Source organism: Rhipicephalus sanguineus, chromosome 9, assembly GCF_013339695.2.
Source record: "Rhipicephalus sanguineus isolate Rsan-2018 chromosome 9, BIME_Rsan_1.4, whole genome shotgun sequence".
NCBI lineage: Eukaryota > Metazoa > Arthropoda > Arachnida > Ixodida > Ixodidae > Rhipicephalus > Rhipicephalus sanguineus.
Window position 1 is genome coordinate 3,789,318 of NC_051184.2, and position 23,915 is coordinate 3,813,232.

Genomic DNA, 23,915 nt, shown 5'->3' on the forward strand with positions numbered 1-23,915 from the left:
GCCCTGGACTGAGCCACAGCAGGGGGCAGCATCCGCTGCAAGAGGTGGGGGAGGGGCGGCAGTCAACTCGGGACACTTACACATTATACGTGCTTCATCACGCCGGAGTGAAATGCGAAGAGAGGAACGCATGTCATCCATCTAGTTGTCTGTCTGTTTCCTGCTAAGCTCGCCTGCAAGTTCACTTATTAGTTATTTATTTCTTTTATCTCTCCGCCTTTCCATGTAGAAATTCTGTCGTAACAAACTGTCTTTCCTGCATTCCCTTTCTCCCTCTCTCGTCATGCGTATCCGCTACAGCAGGCTGTCAGTGACAACGAACCCCCGCGTACAGTTCAGGTTAAATTGATCGATATGTCGTGCAATTTATGTGGGTCCGGAAAAAGCAAAAGAGGTAAGCGGGCATTGTCGGATCCCTACTCTACATTGGCGTTAGCCATTAGGGAGGTGGGTGGGAGTTTGGAAATTTTGAAATTTTGCATGTGTATATATTCGCGCACACATGCATAAATGGTATCTAACACCCCCCCCCCTCCCCCCGAAAAAAAAATTCTGGCTACGCACTCGAAATTTTTGAAACATTTCAAACATTCCCATCTTTGAATACATTTTGTAACGAGGAGGTAACCACTCCTCCTCGTTACAAAATGTATTCAAAGCCACTTTACTTTTCGGAGGGGAAAAAAATATTTGAAAAACTTCTAGCAGCTTCGCACTGGTAGCGCCAAGCCTGAAGGAAAAGCGGAGATGGGCGGCCTTCCCTGTTTCTCTTGATTTCTTTCTTTCTTTCTTCTTATCTTTCTCTCTGTTTTTTTATCTCTTTTTTGTATCTGTTTCTTTCTATTTCTTTCTTTCTCACTCTATTTCTTTCTCTTTCTCGCTCTTTCTTCCCTCTCTTTCTCTCTATTTATCGCCTCCTCATCTCTTTCTTTGTCTAAGTTTTTCTGTCTTCTTATCTTTATATGTCATTATTCTTCTCTCTATTTTCTATCTCTTTCGTTCTCTCTCTCTCTTTTTCACGTGTTAGTTTTCGTTTGACACACGACTTAGCAGGGTGCGCTACCCAGTCGCGTTCCGCAGGACCCGATCAAGTTGTTTTCAATTCAATTCGCACCTGCTGTACACGGTAGTGGGGCTTGCCCAATTCCTGTCGCGCATACCCACCTGTAAAGAGAATGGAGAGAGCACCGAGCACGTGCCGGTTCATGATGATGATAGTTTTTTTACGACGGAAACCTATTTCTCATAGTTGGCCTGGGTCATGCCTTCATTTCATTGAGAGTTTGGACTCGCGGGTTCAGCCACAGAGGTGTTTGACCGCAATCCAGAAACTGTTTGGCATGGCTCAGAGAACACTTACCGCAATGCAACCACGGAATATTGAAACTACTGTAACTGAAACATAAATGCGCGCAATTACAACCGAAGCGCTCCTGAAAGCGGGGCTTCCTGTCAGCGCGAGAGATGGCGGCACCTGCATGCGCCGGAAATCCCGGAAGCCGCACCACCGCGCTGACCGTAAAGTGGCAGCACCTGTTGAACCGTTTGATACCCGAATGACCGAAGGAGCGTTGATCAATTGTACGGCTTTAGAATAAGCTGTTCTTATTACTTATTACTTGGTAATTCGCGTAGGTGATGTCAAAAGAGTAGCGACCGCGACGTTTCTTCTGTTTCGTACAATCGGCTTTCGGCGTACGCAGCCTGCGAAAACATAGCCTTCGAGACTCGGTATTGTTCCTCATAAACAAACATCAAAATAAAATTTCTTGGTCATTTTATTGCCAGCGCACATAAAAGCCGGCAATGTAAAAAAAAACATATATGCTAAAACATTTGAAAATCGAAAAAAAAAAACGAAAGTGGATGATCGGAAGTCGACAAAAAACAAGACAAACTTTCGGTCGCAACTTTGGCTTGACTATAGCTTGACTTTTATCGACTTTTTTCTGGCTCGGTGCAGCTTCTCGTGGCAGCTTGCGTTTTCAGTGGCGTTGGCGTTGCGCTCTGATTGTGCCTCCAGTGTGCGGAATCGGCGCGCGAAAACGAACAGCGCAACTGCTTGTTTGGAGTAACGTGCCTGTTTGAAGTAACGACGACATGCACCACCTTTATGCGAAAATGTCATGTAGATGCGACGCAGCGGCGCGAGAAAGGCAAAAGTAGGCTGCCGACACCCATGCCAACATTCCGAAAGTAAGCATCATCGTTTGTGAAAACTGTAATTAAAAACATCATCAGCGATCCATTTTGGTGTTGCAAGTAGCTGCCGTAGTAAGGCTGACCATGAAGTAAGGTTAATGAATATGTGTGATTGTTTTTAGACATTCGACATTTAAGCAATCGAGTTTTTACCTTCGGGAGGACAGCCGATGCAGGAATTTAGAGCTGGCGTCAGTTTAATTGGAATGTATACGAACGCATGTGTTGCTGTTGAAAAGAAGAATGCCGTGTGTTCCTTTTATTCATGTGGCATTGGGGCTATGTATTAATGCAGGAATTAAGGGCACACACTCAAGTGAAATTAACTGGATCGACAGATTTAATATACAATTGATAAATGATTGTGCTTACTTCCATGATGGCCTTCGCAAGAATGATTGTCAATCGAGGGTCTACACAGACCAGTAGGTCCCGTTCTAAAAAGAAGAAAAAGTATCTGAGGCTGTTGAACTGTCTGTAAACTGTGCGTAAGGCAAAGCTGTTTAGCATTGAAACCTGACATCATAAGTACTGAAAAATATTGAGATAGAGGCAGTGGTAGTAAGATATAAAGTTATGTGTTATAACAGTTGTAAAGTGGCAGCTATGACTACAAGCAGTTGCTCAAACAGGTTCATAAATGTCACGTTAATCGCTTCCCTTTCAGATGGTGTTTTACCTCACATATCCGGACGGTAATGTTGATCTGGAACTTCTGTGCAACATATGCCACCTTAGGTTGGCTATTATGATGAAGATTGCCCGGTGCGAGGGTAACGTCGACGCGGTCCGCAATGTTCTGAGCAAGACGACACGTGCCACGAGTGCCTTGTCGAAGGGAGTCGACAGGACAGCGTCTCACACTTCTTCCTTAGGTGAGGAAGTCTTCCAAATCATGCCAAAGTCTGGATTTGTATAATAGTATGTCAGAAACCATAGTGCACTAAACAAACACGAGAAAGGATGAAGACAGGACAAGCGCTTACTTTCAACTAAGGTTTTATTGCAGATCCTGTGTATATATAAACACGCATCTGAAACTTCAAGAGGAAACAGCGGAGACAAAAGAAAGAAGGTAAGTGGACACGTGTCATCTAAGCCGAACATAGAAGCTCTTTCTTCTATAAAACAAGAGACGGCATGCTGACACATTCATTTCCTGCCCTAGGTATCTCAGACGCTTCTACAATTTCTCCAGTTATCTTGTTGCAATGGCAATACAATGGCATATCACAATTGCAACAAGATAACCAGAGAAACTATACAGGTGTTTAAGATAGCTTGGGCAGGAAATGAATGTGTCAGCATGCCGTCTCCTGTTTTATCTAAGAAAGAGCTCCTATGTTCAACTTAGACAACACCTGCCCACTTACCTTCTTTCTTTCTGTCAGTTGTTTCCTCTTGAAGTTTTGATGCATGTTTACATGTACACATGATCTGCAATTAAAACCTTAGTTGAAAGTAAGCACTTGTCCTGTCTTCATCCTGTCTCGTGTTTGTTTAGTGCACTATGGCTTCCGAAGTACGATTTGGCACTTTGTTATACTCATTACCTCACTGACCCCAATGTTTGATTGAAATATGGGTCTGTTTTTCAGAAACTAGCTTCAAAAATGGAAGACAAAGATTGCGGTAGTAAATACAGACACGGTATTGACTTACCGGACTTTGCTATGACTGCATTTGTGCGGAAAGTGCCGAAAGAACAGGAGTAGCTTAAAGCTGCATTTGCTGTTCCAATGTGCCTTTTTTTGTCATCGTCACGCCCCCTGCTCGCTCTGTTCTGCTTCATCATTCTCATATGATCATGAAAAACAAGACCCTGCCCAGTACTACTGCTAGAAATTAATGCCACTGTAGCAACATGTTGCTGAAATTCAAGTGCGCCAACCACTGGTCTATTTTTTCGTATCCTAGAACAATAGTTTGTGTGAAAATCCCAATGGCAATTCTCAAAAAGATGACTCAGTGAGAGCTTGCTGCCATCATAGTGAATGAATTGAGCATCAGAACTACTGATAAAGTTTACTGATCTAGCTCGGGTCATACTCATGCATATACCTGCCTTATTAATTGTGTGTGTGTGTGGGGGGGTCACATGGTCATATTGGCGCAAGCCAACTTTTATTCTTCTCTGTCGATTGTATTGATATTGAACATGAATATAGAATGAGACTTCGTTTATGGCGTTATATGGGTTGGCTATGGAGCCACAGTGAACAATGCAGAAAGAATTACAAGTAGGAAGGTTTAGTTTTATTACTCACCATTTTATTCTTCAATAAGATAGTCCACCCCTTCCTTAAGATTACAAAAAAAAAACACTGTTGCACTTTACAACTAAGTATGACTTGCATCCTTTATTTTTTCTTCTTTTTTGCAAACATTGCTTTCAATGTACTTATGGAACAGGGAGTACTTGTTGCTGTAGCCAAGGTTTTGACTAGGGGACTTGTCTCCGTTGGAGACTGTTTGAGCCTAATATCAAGACATGTCCACTTTTCAGAATGTTACCTCCAGCCATAGAGTTTCCTGCAATAGTTACTAGAGGGAACTCCGGCGCTGCAATCGTTCAGCTACTATGGCAATCATGGGAAGTACACGGATTTGCCTAATCTTTGTGGTTGCGGCTTCAAACGCACTTGTGGCTTTGCTTATTGCTGTGTTTTGGTGTTCGTTTCGGATAAAAGAATGGACTGTTGGGAACTTCTTGACCCAATTTGAATTGGTGAGTCTAAAAGGTCATAGTAGTGAAGTGGAACTGCTGAACGTTTGCTGAACTTTGTCTTGCGACCAAGCAGCCGCAGGTGACACGGAGCCAAACAGAGTCGAAAGAATGAAGCTTAGACAAATCTGTGTACTACACATCATTCCCGTGCTGGCTGAAGCGCCATGCATTGCAGTTCCCATAGACACTAGTGCCAGAGTTCCCTCTAGTGTATTATTTGGAAACTCTGTGCCTCCAGTGACATATTCCCTCTTCAACTACTTTTCTCCACTTTTAGCCTCCATCTTTCCCTCAACTTCTGTCTTGTTTGAACGTCACGTCATTTAATACCCGTGTCACAGGGGTGCTTGGAAGGCCTTCCAGCCGGTAGTCTATTGACACAATGGTCAAGCATGAGCTGCTACACAAAGTGTTTTGATGACCGTCGAGTCAACAGAGCACCCCACAAATCTATCGAAACATGGATAGCCATTGAGCAATGGAAGTGGAAACAGTGTGATTGTGCCCTCCCGTTCACAGTGTGCTCATACTTGCGATTAAAAAAATAGGAATCTAACCAGTATGCTTTAAAAGGTAAGTATATGTGAGCATTATGAATTATGTAATAAAGTATTTTTGCCACTTGAAGTGTGTGAACTATACAGGCTCTCAACAATAGCGACGTTTTTCTCTTCATCATGCTGCCTACGCCTGTTTCACTCGCCACAGTTTCACTGCTCAACAACTTAAAAACTAAATATGTATTCACAACTATCTATAAAAAATTTATTGAAATGTTTAGACAAAATAACAGACATATTTGTGCTTTAAAGGGGCCCTTCAACACTTTTCCATGTAACCGTCTAATGGCTCAATTAAAAGAGCTTATTACCTCACGAAACGACTGCTGCAAAAATTTATAGAATCCGTCAAGTACGAGCGTAGTTGCACTGTTTTTCCGCACACTTGAAGTGCTTTCTCTCTCCTTTCGTGCCAGCGAGCGCGCTGAAAGCTACGCTGGGAGGGGGATGACAAGGGGTTAAGAAGATGCATCCTTTCGTGCACTTTATTCGAGCACTTTGTTTTCATTTTTTCTTCGTATGCGCAGCTTACTTTCAGTGTGATCGCGCGCACGCATGTGGTGGAATTTTGCGGCAGCCACGGTAACTATGCAGCTGACGATGCTCAAATGAGCTAACAGCCATGGACTTTGGGTATTTGGTGCAGTAATTTGGGTGTATGGCATCATTTGTAGAGAAGAGGGAGTGATTTCTAGCTGACTTCGAGAATTAATTGTAAATTCCAGGCCGCGTGCTGCGCTATAATGTTTTGCTTCCATGTTCTCGGGAGCCTCGACTGCCGATCGGCAGCGTTTTCTGACCATGCTGAAAAAGTGTTGCAGGGCCCCTTTCAGTGGACTTAACCAAGAAAGGGCTGAAATTCAGGTTAATATGGAATCTTAAAGACATGAAAAATTCAATTGCAGTCTTGAAGAAGACAATTCTGCTTGTCAAAACGTCGGCTCCAGCGACACACCATGTTCACGAAGTTTAAGTGGACTTAAATAATCTAACTTTCGGTGACATGAAAACATGAATAAGGATCCGCAGCGGCGCACAATTTTTGCGAGAAACACCTGAACCACTGAACGGCCGTTCAAGTCTGCCATGTAGCAGCGCGACAACTCCATCGAGTTGATAGAGTTGTGGCGCTTTGATGGCCATCGACTGAATGGCCTTTCAAGAGTGCCCGTGTGACTCAGGCATAACTCTTCACACACCTCAATTGAAGTATTAACACCTATAGCACACAAAAGGAACAAGACACAGAGGTATGATGCAGACCTCCGTGCCTTGTTTCTTTTGTGCACTAGAGGTGTTAATATGGTGCACCAACGTGTCCGATGTTCTTTCAATCGCAGGTTGTTGCTGTGCCCATTCAAGTCTGCCCTCAACACCGTGGTACAGGCAGAGTCAATGCTGTTCCAGTGTCGATTCGAGGCGCTGAACTGGGACGAACGCAGAGCCATCATTGAGCGTGCTTTCTCTGAATCTAATGAACTCCTGATGTGCAACATCAACCAGCAATTTCGTGATATTCTGACGACGCTGACAAAGGTTCTTGATGCTACCCTGAAGAACTGGAGTCGCATCGTTGAAGCCAAAAAATTTTCTGTTAACGGTGAGAGCACGACTTCAATTAATCATTCAATCTTTATTTCCCATTTAATGGCGGAGGATGATGATGAAAAAGCTGCAGTGAGAGGGCTGCAGCTTTTAAGCGCATGCTAATCATACACAGGCAGTCAAAATTATCTTGTACGCTCATGTAACAGCCGCATACAGTTTGCAGTCGTTCATTTTTTCATTTTTCATTTATTTACCTTAAAGACCCCGGAGAGGTGTTATATAAGAGTTGGTTATACAGACGAAAATTACAGCAGTTGTCCACGAAAAAATCTTGTTATTTCTTCCATGAAGGCTGGTGAGGTGGTGATGGAAGTGATGTGGTGGGGAAGGCCGTTCCAGTCTTTGGCTGTGCGATGAAAAATTGATGACGAGCAAACAATAGTACGCGCACTTCGGCAAGCAACATTAAATGGATGGCCTGTGTGCAGGGAAATGTGCGAGGGAGGTAGAATGTGACAATATGTGGCCCTCACATGTGAACCAGGCCATTCAATAACTTTTTTTACTGCGAGTATGAAATTCACTGTAATTTGCCATGTTCGATCGTACACACCACTAGAAAAGTGAATGCTGTCCTTTTCGTAATGAAATAATGAATTTATTCTTTCATGTTTGCTGCATAATGGACTTCCGTAAAATCCCGAGCAAGCGCCTCCCTCCCTTTTTCTGAAGATTTGAGAAATTCGCCAATGACTGAGCAAGCACTGCCCCCCCCCCCCCCCGCCCTCCTCCCATTTGCTTCATTCTGTGTTTTTTTTCTTGACGAGGGCTGATAACGACATTGAATGCATGCCTATTAAATAACGCATTTCATTGGAAGCGCGCGCGACTCTTCCGCCTTCATCTTGAATTTTGAACCGTGACCGAGCAAGCACCCCACTACAAATCTTGTAGGATTATCTTTCACCATAGCGTGGGAGCTTGCTCGGGATTTTGCGGTAATCGGCTTCACTGTGGCCTGCCAGTGCTGCTTGATTCACCAGCACATTCATAAATAAAAGAACCAGGTTTTCGCATTGCAAACAAACAAGCATGGGGCGCAGATTACTCTGTAGTGATTGCGTGGGGCGTGCGTCGTGGGAATGCGGTCAAAATTTGAGCTGCGAGGTCGTGCAAGCTTCTTTTTGCTGGAACTGCTCCTTGAGAGCGAGAGGTGAGGTAACGCGCATGTATGCATGCGTAACAGGCACACACCCGTTTGGAAAGTCCATGGCCGGTCATGAAATGTCGCTGACCGTGGCACGTGACGTCGGTTCTTCATCTAATGTAGAGTGCCCAGTGCCGCCACTGCATGTGTGCTGAGAAACAAAATAGAAATGAAACGAAAGGAAAAAATTACCACCCAAGCACTCTGTAGAGATGGTTAAACAGAAAAGCTCAAACATGCGGCCCTGGTGTTTATCACTGGTTTAATCCCAACAGTTCGATGAAGTCTTTCTCAATTATTGGTTAAGTCTGTCCAGAAATCTTAATTGGTGTTTGCTGCCCATGTGTTCCCTTCTTCATTTTTAGTGGACCAGTGGTGACAAGTGAGATTTGCCCAATTTCTGTGGCACATTCACGGTAGGAGTTATTGCGTACATAGGACGGACGAATTTTGATTTTACCTAGCCTTTTACCTCTGAGCCGGGACTCTTTTTACACTTCGCTGTAAAAGGAGACGGGACTTGCCATGTCGACACAATGTGCTCACTCTCTTCCGGACTGAGAAAGGTAGAGAGCTTCACTGCTTGCAGACGCTAGCAACAGCGTAAGGGGAGAGTGTATGGTCTTTGGCTGTGAAACTTGCCTCCTGGAAGCATGGTAACAGGAGACTGAAGTTTCTTCTAACATGTGCAGTAATGAACCGATTTGAAAAATACTTCCAGTGAGATGTTTCCCGGACGGCCACTTGTCACTTCCAGTGATTAACCAAAATTTTCAGTAGGGCCTGACAAGGGGCCTTTTAAGTCACCTTCCATGCTACCCATGGCACATGAAACCCATGGCGTTGGTGGTTCAGTGCTGATAAGAGTTACTTGGAGTTTGTCAGTTGGAATGCATCGTTCGGAATTTGTTCTCTGCTGAACTTTTTCTTTCTCAGTTTCTGGCTGCCAAGTTGGAGGTTTCTTTCTTTCTTTCTTTCTTTCTTTGTTTCTGAGGGGCTCGTTTCTTTGTTAGGCACGACCAAATGAATCCAATTGACATTTAGACGAAGGAAGGCACAGGGTCCATTAATTGTTGTGTTTTGAAGGTTTGGGTTCGGATCCCACCAATGAAAAGGGTCTTCTTTCGTCCACTTTAATTCATTTCAGTTTACGTCATAATTACTAAGCTACAGTTAAAGGCAACAATTAATGTCCCATTATGCTTTCCTTGGCCTAATCGTCCATTGGATTCATTAAGTTGGAGGTGTGGTTCTCACATGAGTCCATATGGCAATTTGAAGCCTCCCCGCTGTGGCTACTTACATGCCTGCTCCACTGTTTTGATACATTAAACCCTATGAATCAATTGATATAATCAATTGATCTATCAGGTCGATGAATCAGTTTCAAGTGTGAACACGTTTGCATGGGCGTTCTCCCTGCCTTGCAGTGCCGTTCGAGCATGCCCTCTCCCTCGTGAGTGCTCGGCGGGTCATCCTACGAGCGGGCGATGCAGTCATACAGGAGCACCACCTTCCCGAGTTCCTGGCGGGCATGTTCCTGGCAGTATGCGAGCAAGGCACCGCACACTTCAAGAGGTCGGCGAAGTTTCGCACCCTGCACCAGGACGAGAGGATGGTGGACCTGCGTAAATCTTTAAGAGTAAGAAAAAAAGTCACAGTTTTGCCACAAGGGTGAAGCAATGAATGCGATAACAAATTGGAATGTCGATCGAAGAAAGGCTAGCAGCTCACTCCTTTAGCACACACGGCCACTGCAGCCAGCAAAGTGACCTTCGTGCGGTCTATGGCTTCAATGCAAACATTGCAATGAAAGAGATAAGCGTGAAAGCACAGGCGACCACGCCTTGTACGACAGTGTACGGAGCTGAAGGTGTAGCCCCACTACAGTGGTGAAAGACGGGCGGGGCAACGCCCTAAGCACACACTTTGGCCCTTGGCACCACTTTGGCCCTTGGCGACATCGCATACTAACCTATGACATTAAGTTTGCTGGGGCGAGGCTCTCACCGTGAATTAATGAAACCAAGGGAATTTTTGTTTTTTAGGGGCTCATTTATTTGTGAGACGCAACTAAACAAATCCAACATACAGTGAATCTGTCGGATTGGTTTGGTTGCGTCTAACAAAGAAATGAGTCCCTCGAAGAGAAGGTGAAGGTAACATCTGTAGTACAAGTGATCAGGGAAAAAAACATTACTGTAACCTCAAGAGATGAAAAAGATGACAGTGCCATGGACTTGTGAATGACATTTACAAATGCGAAGCATTTCTGCATGAAACAAAGGCACTTTGACTGTACCTATCTGTCTGTCAAGCCTCCCGTGTCTTCGTGCTCTCGCGGCCATGTCATTAACTTTTTTCTGTCGCAAACGTTGCTCTGGTTTTCAAGCTTCTGCTTCACCCCTGTAATGGCTTCACGATACCCTCGGGCAGATGATTACTGACTGTGGCTGATGCGCATTACTTGCAGGCTGCTTTTGAAGCGCAACGAGGATACTTAACGACGTGTAGTCCACTGAAGGCTGACGAAGTGGACAGCCAGGCAGCCGTGTACTTCCCGCCATGCATGTCCTGCATTATACACCACCTTGAAGAGAGATAGGAGACTTGCCCACGATGATCGAGTGAGTGGCACCAAGATATCGTCAGTAGCGTTGAAAAGGAGGAGATGATGCTGTCTTCTTCTGTCGGGCAGCTAATCTGGTAGACACCTGTTAATTTAGCGTCCTTCGTTTTGCACTTGCTTCTATTACACTTGTCTTAGTAGGCAGCCTGGCATTTTCCCTTGGACAAAAGAATTGTCAGTAAGCATAGGCGTGCACACGGGAGGGAGGGGGGGCATGGGGGGTGCCCCCATGACCTAAGGGAGGGGCGCAAAGTCTGCCTCATACTTTTACCCAGTCAGACCTGTCCCGTAATTGTTTAAAGAACAAGGCTATGGCCACACAGGTTTTTGACAGTAATGGGGGCCAAAGGCCCCTGATGTTGCATCCCCGGAGCTGTTTACTTCCCATCTTTACTCCTAGAAAGCCAGGGACCAAAGGCAGGCCATTTCGAGAAGCATGTCATATTTTGTTTGGACTCTACCAATAGGGGTGGCGGTGGACTGTGACAAAAGTTTGCCCCCCCCCCCCCCCCCTATTGGGAACCCTGCGCACACCTTTGTCCATAAGGTAAGGTGTGCAGGTGCAGATGCAAAACAGAACCAGCCAACACAAATGCTGACTATCAACTGAAAGGGCACACCGTGCCAATAAAGAAGATAGACACAAGACATATGCTATGTGTATACCCAGGAATGGCAGCGCCATCCACCAATCAGACACACGTGCCGGTTGTAGCATGCATTTGGCTTTGTACTCTTGTTTACATGTCTACATGCCTTACCTTCTTTCATGATGAATCTCTACCAACTAGCTCAACTTTCTGTTGTTCTAAGCTTTATGTCTGTTCATTCTTGAAATGTTTGTGATAGTATTCGTAAAGAACAGCGTGACAGGTTGGCTGTGGTCGGGACGTGTGAAGTCCTACCATGGCAAGGAACTAGCACTAGAAATTGTGAGGATCAAGCATCTCTGCAAGGCCACATTGTCTCCGTTCAGCGATACAGATTGGGTTTTCCTTCTGGTAGTGCGAGCAAGAGAACACAGTTAAGAATTAGTGCTGTTTGTAATTAGTGTCGCCATCCAAAAATTGATTGGAATTCTACTTTAATGTGGACATGCATCATATAGCTGATGAAAATAGACACATATAAATGAAAACAAGCTTGCTCTCCCCCATCTGACTTGGGCACCTTATGGAAATCATGAATTCGAAAGACCAATGTCCTGATCTAAAGATTTAGGTTCTAGTAGGTTTGCCATACTCTAGACTTGAAAATGTAGGGTGTGGAGCAGTTGGAGAGTATAGGCAACACGGCAAATCACAATGTTCCGAAACAGTATTCTCATTCGATTAAATTCAGGGGTATCATTTCCAGTTTGCTTTGATTGGGTGTGGGTAGAGAAAATTATCAATGCACCGGCCATTGCGAAAGCCACAGAGTAGTGCATTGTGTAGGATGCCTTTTACTGAACTGGGGCTGCTGCACACTAGACTTGATGTTATGCAAAAGAAGAAGTATTGAAAGGGATCAGTTTGAAAAGTATGACTGTTGTGTTTCACTAGCAGTGATGTAAATGAAGTGTGAGCAAGTCCCTGACATGTCTAACGCCATGTGTGGTTTGAAGAGCTAAAACTTCGCGATGAAACTACGTTGACAAAGGGAGTGCAGACAGGAAAGACGCTCAACTTGCAACTGAGTTAGATAGGCATGAAATAATCCCATAAACAACAACTGTGCATGTGCCACAACCAGTGTGCCTCTTGAAAAAACTTGTTGACCAAAAAGCAGATATAAAAGCCAAACGATATCATTTGATTTTAGCACATAATGCATTGAGGAGACATATTATCTGTTAAGATCAGATGCGTTAGACAGGGGCGGCGCCAGGATTTTTTTTACTGGGGGTGCAGCTACAACAAATGAGTTCCTTCATGGGGGCAGGGAGGCGGGGAACTTAGGCACTGTGTTTTGACTATGTTTGCTCTTGGGAGGGGCAAAGGGGGGGCAGGTGAAAATTTTGGGGGGGCTCCAGCCCCCCGTGCCCCCTGCTGGCGCCGCATCTGGCATTAGATGTGTTAAGATCAAATCATATCCTTTTTATTTTTATATTAACACGAAAGTGTTTTATGCCGGGGGCCACCAAGACTTCAGTGACGTATTTCCGTCACGGAAATGACGTCGAAAAAATTTACACAATCAGATGGCAAAGAAAAAAAGTTCCATCGACAGGCATCGAACCCACGATCGCTTGGTCCGCAACAAGAGATGCCGGGCACGCTATCCACTGCGCCACGGTCACAGACTCAAGAGGCTTTACAAACACGCCTTTTATATCTACCACTCTCCCGGTCGGCGGGGTGGTGTTGCCCTCTGGGAGCGGTAAAGTAATTCGTCATTACTGTGGCCTCCACGATTAACACCTCCAACGCGTTACACGTCCGTCCCATTCGGCGCGTTTTCAATAGAAGTTCAATTTTGTCAATGCCTTAACATACCACGAGGTGGCGATCTTAGCCCAAGCGTCGTAAAAGCGTCGGCCTCGCTCATAGCATCACGCTAATCCAAATCAAAAATATCTCTGCGACACGCACCTGCCTCACTTGGCTGTAACACTGCGTTTCCCGCTCACGCGCTCGCCCCAGAAAAATCGTGGCCGGGCTACCGGGGCGGCACGACGTGCTTTGCGTTTCCCTCTAGTGCGACCGTCGTGTTCAATCACATTTTAACATGCCGCGGGATGCCGACCAAGCTCTGTGTCCAATATGCGACGCTCTTCTGGCTATCACACCTCATTCTCTGATTACGCTTTCACCGTTAACTACTACAGCTACCACAAGGGTTTGTTTATCATTTAACATGGACGTTAGTCGTCGGGATGGAGATGTACCACCAATCATCAAAGTGGGTTCATACACGTTAAACTGTGCCATTAGCTGCCAGACTTCAATATATATTGCACAAACTCTCTTATATCAATGTACAGTAAACATTCAGTTACTTCTGTAAGGGCACGCTTTACTTTCGTGTTATTCCGATTCCTATGACGGAGGGATCAACCATCTTTTTGCTTTTTGATGAGTACGTTTTTCTCAAGAGGCACGCTGGTCCTGGCACGTGCGCGGTTGTTGTCTGTGGGATTACTTCATGCCTATCTAACTCAGTTGCTAGTTCAGTGTCTTTCCTGTCTGTTATCTCATTCGTCGATGTAGCTTCATCGTCGAGTTTTCGCTCTTCAAACCACACGCGTCACACCAGCTATAGCCCAACAGTTCACACGTCTAACACCACAGTCCTGCACTGCCAGTGCTGGTGCGCGTGACTATGCCGTCAGCCTACTCTCATTGATTCGATCACATTGCATTCCCTTTCGAGAACTTGGTCGCAATTTACCATCTTTCTAGGCTGTCTTCTTGGTTAATGGTGGCAAGTGCACCATGAAAGTCATAATCGGTGGTAAAGTGAAGCAACTACATAGCTGCCCTGTCTGCACTACAAGAGTTCACTTTCAAGAAAAGGTTTTTCAGGGCACTTTTAAAGTACTTTCGTAGTTGTAAAAGCACCACCAAGTGCTTCCCACATGTAAAATGCTTACACTTATCAAGTGTGATAGCCAGGAAGCATTTGTAAGACATCCCAGTTTCGTACTAAAGTTGGCCTGGCAATGTCACTGGCCGGCGATGTACAGGATGTCACTTGTAAGAAAAAGTGATGTACATTTCCCGTAGCTGTACAATGTGAAATGTGCAAGAATGCATGTTTTCTGTTGCTGTGCTTGCCCACACCACCTACAGCGATTGTAGGAAAGGAGCAAGCTAGCATATTTTGATTGCATGATTTGTCTATTTTCCAAGCACAAAAGACAAAAGTGGTTAGTAGCAATTGGTATTAGTACAGGCACTTTTCAGTATATATTGAAGCTAGTCAATACAATGTTGCATGTGACACAAAAATATATTGATTACATACAATATTCTTTATAAATCTATAAAACTGTTGCACATGAGTATTGGCAGGAAAGCTTTTGGATTTACTTCGTAATATTAACCTTTGTTACATCGTGGTTTCACAAAGGCGTAGAGGTTTTGGACCCTTCGTAAAATGAAACAAATTAGCAAGACCAAAATTTCGTGTGTGTACTCTTTTAAAGATTCTGTAAAAATAAAACCATGACTAGCTAGAATGCCATTACATATAAAGCGACCCTTAAAAATGCCTTCTTGAGTTGACTACAGCTATGTTTGTTCCTTTCAGTTTGTCTTTTCGCTTTTCCTGAAGGAGATTGGGCTGGACTTGAAGGAGGCCATTCAGTTCTGGAGTCGGCACTACGTCGAGCCCCCCGGCAAGAACGCCACTTGCAGCCACACGTGGCAGGCAAACACGTCGCGCCTCACCTACAGCGTGCGACACATGTACGGCCAGGAGGGCAGGCGCATTGACTACACAGCCCATGGGTGCGCTCAAGTCCAGGGCAACAGCCTCTGTCCGTTCACCACCGACAAGTTTCAGGCCATCTATGGAGGAAAACAGGTAAGGTAGGCCATCTGCCCTGAGTTGCAAGCATTTAGTTTAGTTTAGTTTAGTTTAGTTTAGTTTAGTTTAGTTTAGTTTATTTATTTATTCATTTATTTATTTATTTATTTAGTTAGTTAGTTAGTTATTAGTGCGCTCAAAGCCCAAAGGCATTACAGAAAGGAGTGATACATGTGAGAATACATAAGAGATGTCAAATATACCCAGCCGAAAACAGACGAACACAGGAAACGGTGAAGGAGACAGGAAAGCGGCTAGACTACCAACTTTTTAATCACCAAAGTGAGGCTCAAATATTGCTACATGCATATTGCCAGCCCCTTAAACTATGTGTGTGTGCGCTGGACGAAGAGAAGGAAGATCTCTCTCCGCTCGGGCTCTGAGCTGAACCGGTCAGCGCTGCAACTGCTACTATAAATATATCATGTAAGTAGTCTACGGACTACAGTCTACCGAGTCGTCATTCGCGTCACATATTTGGTGGAGGTGGAACGTTCCCCGTCCTCACCACGAAGCTTTGCGGCGGCCTCACCGTCCATTCTCCGGCCATGGCTACCACTGACAACAGCCGTCTCCGCCTACAGCTGCTGCGCCAACCACAACGTGCCTTACAGTGTCCCACCCCCGCGACCCCGGTACATTTTCCGCCCAAGCTGGCTTTGACGTTGACTACTGGCTCAGCATGTACGAGCGTGTTAGCCAAATCATCGATGGGACTCCACCTTGATGCTTGCCAACGTAATCTTCTACTTGGGAGGCACCCCGCGTGTCTGGTTGGAGACCCATGAGACCGAGCTCACCAGCTAGGACATTTCCAAGGGGGCCCGTCTGGGATACACTGGAAGCTGAGTGGTTTATGCGCACGTATTGGATGAAAGAAAAAACCACAGTGTGATACGAAGCATGGCCAGATCTTTGTGGATTGTGCTGTTGGTGTCATGTATGAGATACCACTGACTTGTGGGGTGGTTTACATAGGCCAGACCGGTCGTTGTGTGAACGCTAGAGCATGGGAACATTTCAAATCGTTAGAAAAGGGAACAGGATCGAATCTGGTCCCTCACTGTAAACATGAATATGTGTAGGTGACATGATCGATGCATGAAGAGAGCTAACAATGTCACGTTGCCTTTGTGACTCAGAAGCGAGACCATAGTTCTCTGAACGAGACAAAATATCCTTTATTGTGTCTGTGAAGAAGAGAACATACGGCAGCACTAGGGCCAGTGCCATATAATCAGATCCACTTATAACGATCCCGTACGTAACGAATGCTCATTTATTACGGATGAAGATTGCATGAAAGTCGTAATTGTGTAGTCTGTGGTAGATAGTCTCAGATAGAACAGACATGTCGTGGCTCCAAGTCTGTCTAGATCAGATGTGATCTGTGCCACTCTGCTTACGTTCCCACTTTTAAATGGGCTTGTTAGTGATGCATGAGCTCGTAGATGGTGTGATCTGCAAAAAAGAAAAAAGAAGAGCTACTGAAAACACTGCTAGACGAAAAAAGTCAATAACAACAGCTGTTTCCCACATCCCCCTTTGAATGTGTTGGCTCACGTGAACTGTGACATCGTGCGCCATCATGTGCGCATCATGTGTCAGAAGATTTGTGTTTTTTATCGTGACTCTCAAGGGCCTTGCTGTAGTTTGTCTTGGTTGTGTGCGTGTCCAGTATGGCTGATTCTCGTCGGTTTGTCGTCATGAACTGCCAAGAAGAAACAGTCAAGATTTCAACAAAAATGTAAACTGTAGACGCTCTCACTCGCAGTGCAAAAACAGCAGTTTGTTGCACAAACATGGCTCATCAATATTACCATCACTTCTAAGCTCAGTAACGGCGGTCAAGTGCATCGCCTCACTGAAAGAGCAGGTCTGCACCCAAGCTCTCTGTGATGAACATGTTGCTACTTTGAACCATCTCGAAACAGTGATAATCGATTCGTCATTCAAGAAGCAAGGCAAGCTTACTGACTTCTTTGGAAAACAGCAGATGCTCCTGCCTGTTGGCAGACGTATTTTTGATTGTCCACTTATTACAAATGCCCATCTGTATTGAATGCATCCTGTATGACTGTGATGGACTGTGATGATTGTTATAAGTGGGCTTAATCACGCAGAAAAGGCCAAAGTGTGGAATTGGTGCATTGCTCGATGCTGCTTCTTTTGCGGAAACACTCCGCAGTAGACTTTACCACAGGTGAACTAGCTCCCACTGAAACTGAAAGTACTATGACTTGATGGTGGTGGAGATTCAGACTAGCCAGTTGACGTTTTTCAGGCACATTGCCTCCGTTTCTCATTATCAACAGTTGCTGCACCAAATTTTTAACATTCGCTAGTTGCTAGTAGCACCTGAGAATGCAAAGCACAGAAATTGCTAGACGATCACGATGCGCTTTAGAAAACGATCACCTAAGCTAACAGCAGACTTTGTGATCTGACCAGTATGGACACAGCCTTTCTTCAAGAAAATCATTTTTAGTTGACCAAGAGCGAGAAATGTTTCCTTATATGACCACCATTTACCATGCAGTGCATCTAGTATGTCACATTGTCATGTCTTTTGTAGCTGTGTACTGCTTTGTGCCTCGTATGACACACTGGCTGTGTGGGAAACAGCTGACAGCCATTTGCAGTTTGCGTACCACTGTGTGAATCAGGCTTGCCGGCTTACGTGATCATGGAGTGCGGCATTTGTCGCAATTAACTTCGTGTTTCAGGGACTTGAGAGGTTCTAGTTCTAAAGCTCACTCTTTTTCTGTCTTTAGGAGTTTACGGAAACCTTCCCACAAGGTTCAATGCGTACATTCAGTGGCCATTTGATTACGACTGAGTTATTTGGCACAAGCAAGCAACCTCGTTATTTTGGCCATTTCGTGCGAGATGCTAGTTCAAATGAGCAAGAATTTGTCTTAGCCAAACTGGAACGTAAGAGAAAAAGACTTCACCATGCACTATGTAGTGTGATGGTATTCTGAAGGCCACCGTGAAATGCCTGGTTGATCTTAAGTAACTTGCATTACCTAATAGGTTTCACGACAAGAGCCAGCGGTGTCGGCAGGAGCTGCCAGCAACTGGACGGTACTTGACAAAAACTGGACAGTAACTCTCACATTGTTGCTGTAGAGAATAGTTTGCTTTATTTGAGCTTGTTTTGTCCAACTGTACAAGCTGGATAAGGTGCAAGTGGATAAGGTGTTCTTGAAAAACAAGAACATGAATGTGTACGGGGTCTTGTGCGTGAATGCACCAAACAGTGCACTATCCTGCTCGTCGTCATATTCCAGTTTTCTCCTTCTGTGCATGCCTGCCATCTCACCCAAATTTTTCATAAAGCGTATGAATTTGCACTCATCCGGCAACTTTTTAGTACTGTGTCAATACTCGCGAAAAATAAATTTTGTTCTAAAAAGAAAAATCGCATTTGTGAATGTCCTAACCTTCTGTTAAAGGACAAGCCTTGCACATCGTCATCATCATCATCATCATCAGCAGCAGCAGCAGCAGCAGCAGCAGCAGCAGCAGCAGCAGCAGCAGCCTGTCTACGCCCACTGCAGGGCAAAGGCCTCTCCCATGTTCCGCCAATCAACCCGGTCCTGTGCTTTCTGCTGCCACGTTATACCTACAAACTTGCATATACAAGTTCCTAAAGGATGCCGAATCACCAAAAAGCAAAGTCATTAAAAAGTCACTAGTATGTTGCCTGTGAAAAATTTGTAAACAGGGTGTGTGTGCTGGAGCCGACGTTTGACTTGTGTTCTTCAAGGCTGCGATTTCATCGCACTTTTTCATCGCAAGCTTCCATGTTCCCCGTACTCCTGCTTTTTTTTTTAGTATGCTTCCTGTCAGTTTACGCTAAGCCAAGTTTGTGGTTGCTTGTGTGTTGCATTTAAACGTAAATATGAATGAACATGAACAAGTGTGACATACACCTGAAAAGACATGCTCAGAGCAAGCCTTGAAAAATGCATGCTCTTCGCTACCTCGCCCCCTCCAAGTCAAGTTGGTAGGAGTTTACGAATTTCAAACATTCATAGGTCGGAAAGCGTGCTCGCATTTAGTATTGCGGACACACGTCAGAGGACTTGGCTGTATTTCCTCATTGGGGCCTTCTCTTGGCATTTCCAGGTGGAAGATATGGAAGACATTGCCCAGCTCTGCGAGAACAAGCAGTACATAGCAGCGTGCAAGCTTCACATGGAGAGGATTGGGAAACAACTCGCGTCAGAGATGGTCTTGCAGGCAGAACCATTTGAAAGCCGCGACACGGAGTACCTTCAAGAACCTCTAGTAGGAATTCACAAACCGTCGCAGTTCTACTTCTACATCAGAAAATTAACCGGACTATCCTAACCCCTTGTTTTGTTCCATGGGGTGTTGAAGGAACAGTATTTGAATGAATTTCATTGAGACTACACACTGTGAATGCAGAGCGTTCCTTTTTGTTCGGGCATATTGTCGCTTAAGTGATGTACATTTACTCATTTTCTCCAAAGTAGGAATTTAGGCTTTAATAAAATGCCTATCTTTTGTTGTTCTCAAAGCTTGGAACCTTTGAGCCAAACAACTCACGTTAGATTGTTGGCTGTGGTACTCTTACCTGAAGAGATCTAAAGTGTAGCCAGCACATGGGCAATCTTAAAGGGCCACTAAAAAGAAAATTGATTTTTCTCATATTAATAAGTTACTCTTTCACGATACAAAAATCGCCACGCTTGCCAAGAGAAGGCGCTTGGTAAGCAAAAAAAAAAAAAAAGAGCCAAACTAAACTGCGGGTGGTGATGCCACCTAGAAATTTCCGCACCAAACGCCGTGATGTCATAGATATTGACACCGTCTACTAGGTCCTGCGTAGTTACTAATATTCAGTAAAGATGAAGTGCTTTGTCCTCTGAGGGGGCCGTGGACTTCACATTAGTGATGCAGAACTATCGATGGTACTATCGATACTATCGATAGTTGAGTCACTATCGAGCTATCGATGGTAAAAGATACTATCGATAGCGCTATCGATAGTTAGTACTATCGATAGTTTGAAATCAATGGCGCGAACTCACTGCAGAATAAACTTGGTTTCCCGCGCGTGTGGTACATATATAGTGTAATCAGAGGAGCAGGCTGAAGGGCAAGAAAGTTGACATGCTTGTGTTCTTCACCAGAGTGCTTCGCTGACACATGATCATAATGTCAAACTATTCAGCTGTAGCAGAAACGAAGCCATTGCATGGGGTGGAACTGCGCGGTTTCAGTTTTATATTGCATTTTATGATTTCAAGGTAAAAAAATGATGAAGAACAAAGTTTGTAAGATGTAACTGGTTGCTTTTAAATATGAATTTATTGATGGACATATGGCGCCATTTTCACTGCGCAAATAATTTATTTCGCCAAAAAATTGCTCATAAATTATGCATAAAAAATTGCTCATAATTTTTTTGGCAATTTGGCCAGCCTCGTTGGCCAAATTGGACAGCATCATTATTCACACCACTATCGACAGTATTGTCACGTGGTTGTGACGGCGAAGAATGCTGCAGCAAGACTGGGAAATACGAAGCTCTTTATTTGGTCGAACTTGTGCCCAGAAAATCAAAACTCAGAATACAAGCGATACACGCTGCGCACTGATAGAGGACAGAACAGTCGCCGGCCGTCGAGTAATTTGATGGTCGGTAGAACGCTTCGTCTTTTATACATCAGTCATCAAACCTTCCAGCGTTATCGATGGTGCTCGCGTAAGCTCTCGAATAAACTTGAATATTCGCGTCCGGCGCGCAATCTTAAAATGTCAAACAATTGCGAAGCTTCTCAAACATTGCGGCGCGGTCTGCGTCAAACGCTGCTAACAGTATGTGGGTGAAACACGAATACATCAAAACAAAGCCACGCGTGGCAGTAATATCGCTAGTAATATTACCAATGGTACTACCGATTGCACTATCGATAGTTTATCGATAGTAGTACTATCGATAGTTTGTTTACACTATCGATAGTTTCTTTGAAACTATCGATAGTCCTATCGATAGTACTATCGATAGTCAATTTACCGATAGTTCTGCATCACTACTTCACATACCAAATTTCAGTAAACTTCGTTGAGCCAATGTCAGCAAATTACGAGAAATACACTTTGAAATCTGTGACATCACGTGCAGAGATTTCGGTGCAATATTTTAGAATAAAACTGACCTTGATTTTCTCCTCTGTGAATAAACTTATGATGGTGAAAATAACGACATTAGAGACCTCCGAGTACAATTTATCAGTCTTATCACTTAAGTGTCCTTTTAAAGGGTCCCTAAACCACCCAGTGGTCGTAATTTAGTTGTGGTGTTGCAGATGTGCACGAGTCTGCAACGAACACATAGCCGTGAGAATTTTTCGAAATGGTGCCGTAATAGTGGAGTTACATGCATTTGATGATGCAAGAGGCCCTTGCTGGTTTCGCTTTCCTTCGCTATGCTACGTTCTTCGGCTTGTCTCTCCTCTTGGCCGAGTGCTTGTAGCCACAGCCTTTTTTCTCCCACACTGACATGGATGCATGGAGCATGTTGGTGTGGCTCCGATTAAACATGGTCAGCAAAAACGTGTCATGCCGTTGAAGTCTTGGACACAGGTGGGTATTCAATAGGGACATAGTTAAGTTAATTGCGTGGTATTTCCCATGCCTCCTGTTGGATCACACCACCATCAGACATACGCAGAAGGCGTGTACCAAGAGTGGAGATTTGAGCTCGTTTATTAGTCTCCCACAAGAAATTAACCCTTTGTGCGACAGTGGGACACATACATCCCACTTTTCCGTTTGCAGGAAAAATTCTCTCCCACATCACCCGTTGCAATTAGTGCAACACTCAGTCGCTCATATCTTACCCAAGTCTTCGTGATCCCGAGGAAAATTCTTTTATCACGCTTTCAAATGGTGGAAGTAGTGTTAAAATGGCACTGAATTTCGACAAATTTTTTTATGATAGGCTCTGAATTTTCCTCTTCTTCAGATAGAAAGAACCTACCAATCTAAATGCCGGATAATTTCCTCTTTTTCTGGTTTTTCAGATAGGCCATTTTAGCTTCTAGTCATCACGTGTTTTTGTATGTTTGCGCAATAACTTGACCGATAAATACATCGAAACACAATTCCCTGCTAAAGTGCCTCGCTCGTCCTTCAGCGTAATTGCGGATTTTGGTGCGTGGAAACATTTTTCTTTATATCGTATAACTCTTGAAAAGTAGGCGCATATTCAGGGGCAACAGCCATACTCGAAAATTTTGACAGCCAAAGCAAGGACAGGCAAATGGACAAAAAAATGGTTTGTGCATGCGGTGAAGTAAGCTTTACAGGAACAGACCACGACACTATGAAGGCTCACAACAGGCGCAGGTGCAGGTAGTGTTCTACTGCTGGAAATGAGGTGCACAAAACTTGAGAAGTGATAACCTCTAGCTTCGGCCGTTTCATCCCAAATGCCTGTTGATGCAATCTCGAGATGGTGCCTTCATGAGACAGTGGGACGAGGTGTTCCCACTTATTGAAAACACTCATGAGTCAGTGGGACACTTATGTCCCACTTTTTTCCAGTAAACCACTGGCTTGATTTTGATAAAATTTGTTTTATGCTATTTCTTTGTAGTTTATATCAATATACCACAGCCGGTTTTTACATCATCGTGTCAAAAATATAGGCAAACCTACAAAGGGTTAAGGCATAAAATGAGGCAGTGAGCCGGGGCAGTTGAAACAGATCAATCATGATGACAACACACTGAGAAACGAACAAGGGGCGAATGTGAAAGTACTGTGTAGTCGGCGCCCATTCTTGGTGTTGTCCCGTCTTCATATAGTGGCATTAATCGCCACCACGGCGTAAAATAGTCTACATAGAAAAACGGGGACAGGCAAGTGCCACACCACAACACTTTTTTTTTTTTAGCAGCGCATACTGATGACGTCACGAACAGCCGTTTTCCGCCCTTACGTTATTGCCCTTGCTCACGCCAAGATCACGATACGGCGATTCCTAATTTCATCTCGAACACACTGCCTGTTACCCACAAGCACTGGCTTGCCGTTCGCTATTGGACTTGCGCAATTATTATCTTCATGAATAATTGTTGGAGTTTTACGTCCCAAAACCGCGATATGATTATGAGGGACGCCGTAGTGGAGGGCTCCGGAAATTTCGACCACCTGGAGTTATTTAACGTGCACCTAAATCTAAGCACACCGGCCTCAAGCATTTTCGCCTCACTCGAAAATGCGGCCGCCGCGGTCGGGATTCGATCACACGACCTGCGGGTAAAGTGGCTGTACTGCGGGGCAGCAGTCGAGCGGAGGTTGGCACTCCGTTTTCAAAAGAGGCGCGTTTGTCCACGTTCCTCCGGTTGCTCGCCAGGCGGCGCGACGTCGGCCTTTTGTTTTGATGATGCGTTTTTGCTACCTAGCGACGACGGTGCCCCTGCATTTCCGGGATAGGTGCCGCCACCGGCGGAGGAAACTAGGGCGGCGCGCGTTCTCTTCCGCGTT

General features: G+C 44.7%; 1 protein-coding gene across 2 annotated transcripts; it reads left to right on the forward strand.

Moving 5' to 3' along the window:
- Nucleotides 1–1,969: 1,969 nt before the first annotated feature.
- On the forward strand, nucleotides 1,970–19,942 carry LOC119404468 (uncharacterized). 2 transcript variants are annotated; one of them, XM_049418886.1, is made up of 6 exons: nucleotides 1,970–2,196; nucleotides 2,870–3,077; nucleotides 6,831–7,090; nucleotides 9,676–9,887; nucleotides 15,108–15,383; nucleotides 19,521–19,937. In XM_049418886.1, the coding sequence occupies exons 3-6, from the start codon at nucleotides 6,886–6,888 to the stop codon at nucleotides 19,743–19,745; spliced, it is 918 nt and encodes a 305-aa protein (XP_049274843.1). In that variant the 5' UTR covers nucleotides 1,970–2,196; nucleotides 2,870–3,077; nucleotides 6,831–6,885; the 3' UTR covers nucleotides 19,746–19,937. The 2 variants fall into 2 exon arrangements, with proteins under 2 accessions (XP_049274843.1, XP_049274842.1); XM_049418885.1 differs by lacking the exon at nucleotides 2,870–3,077 and having other exon boundaries at nucleotides 1,979–2,196; nucleotides 19,521–19,942.
- The last annotated feature ends 3,973 nt before the right edge of the window (nucleotides 19,943–23,915 follow it).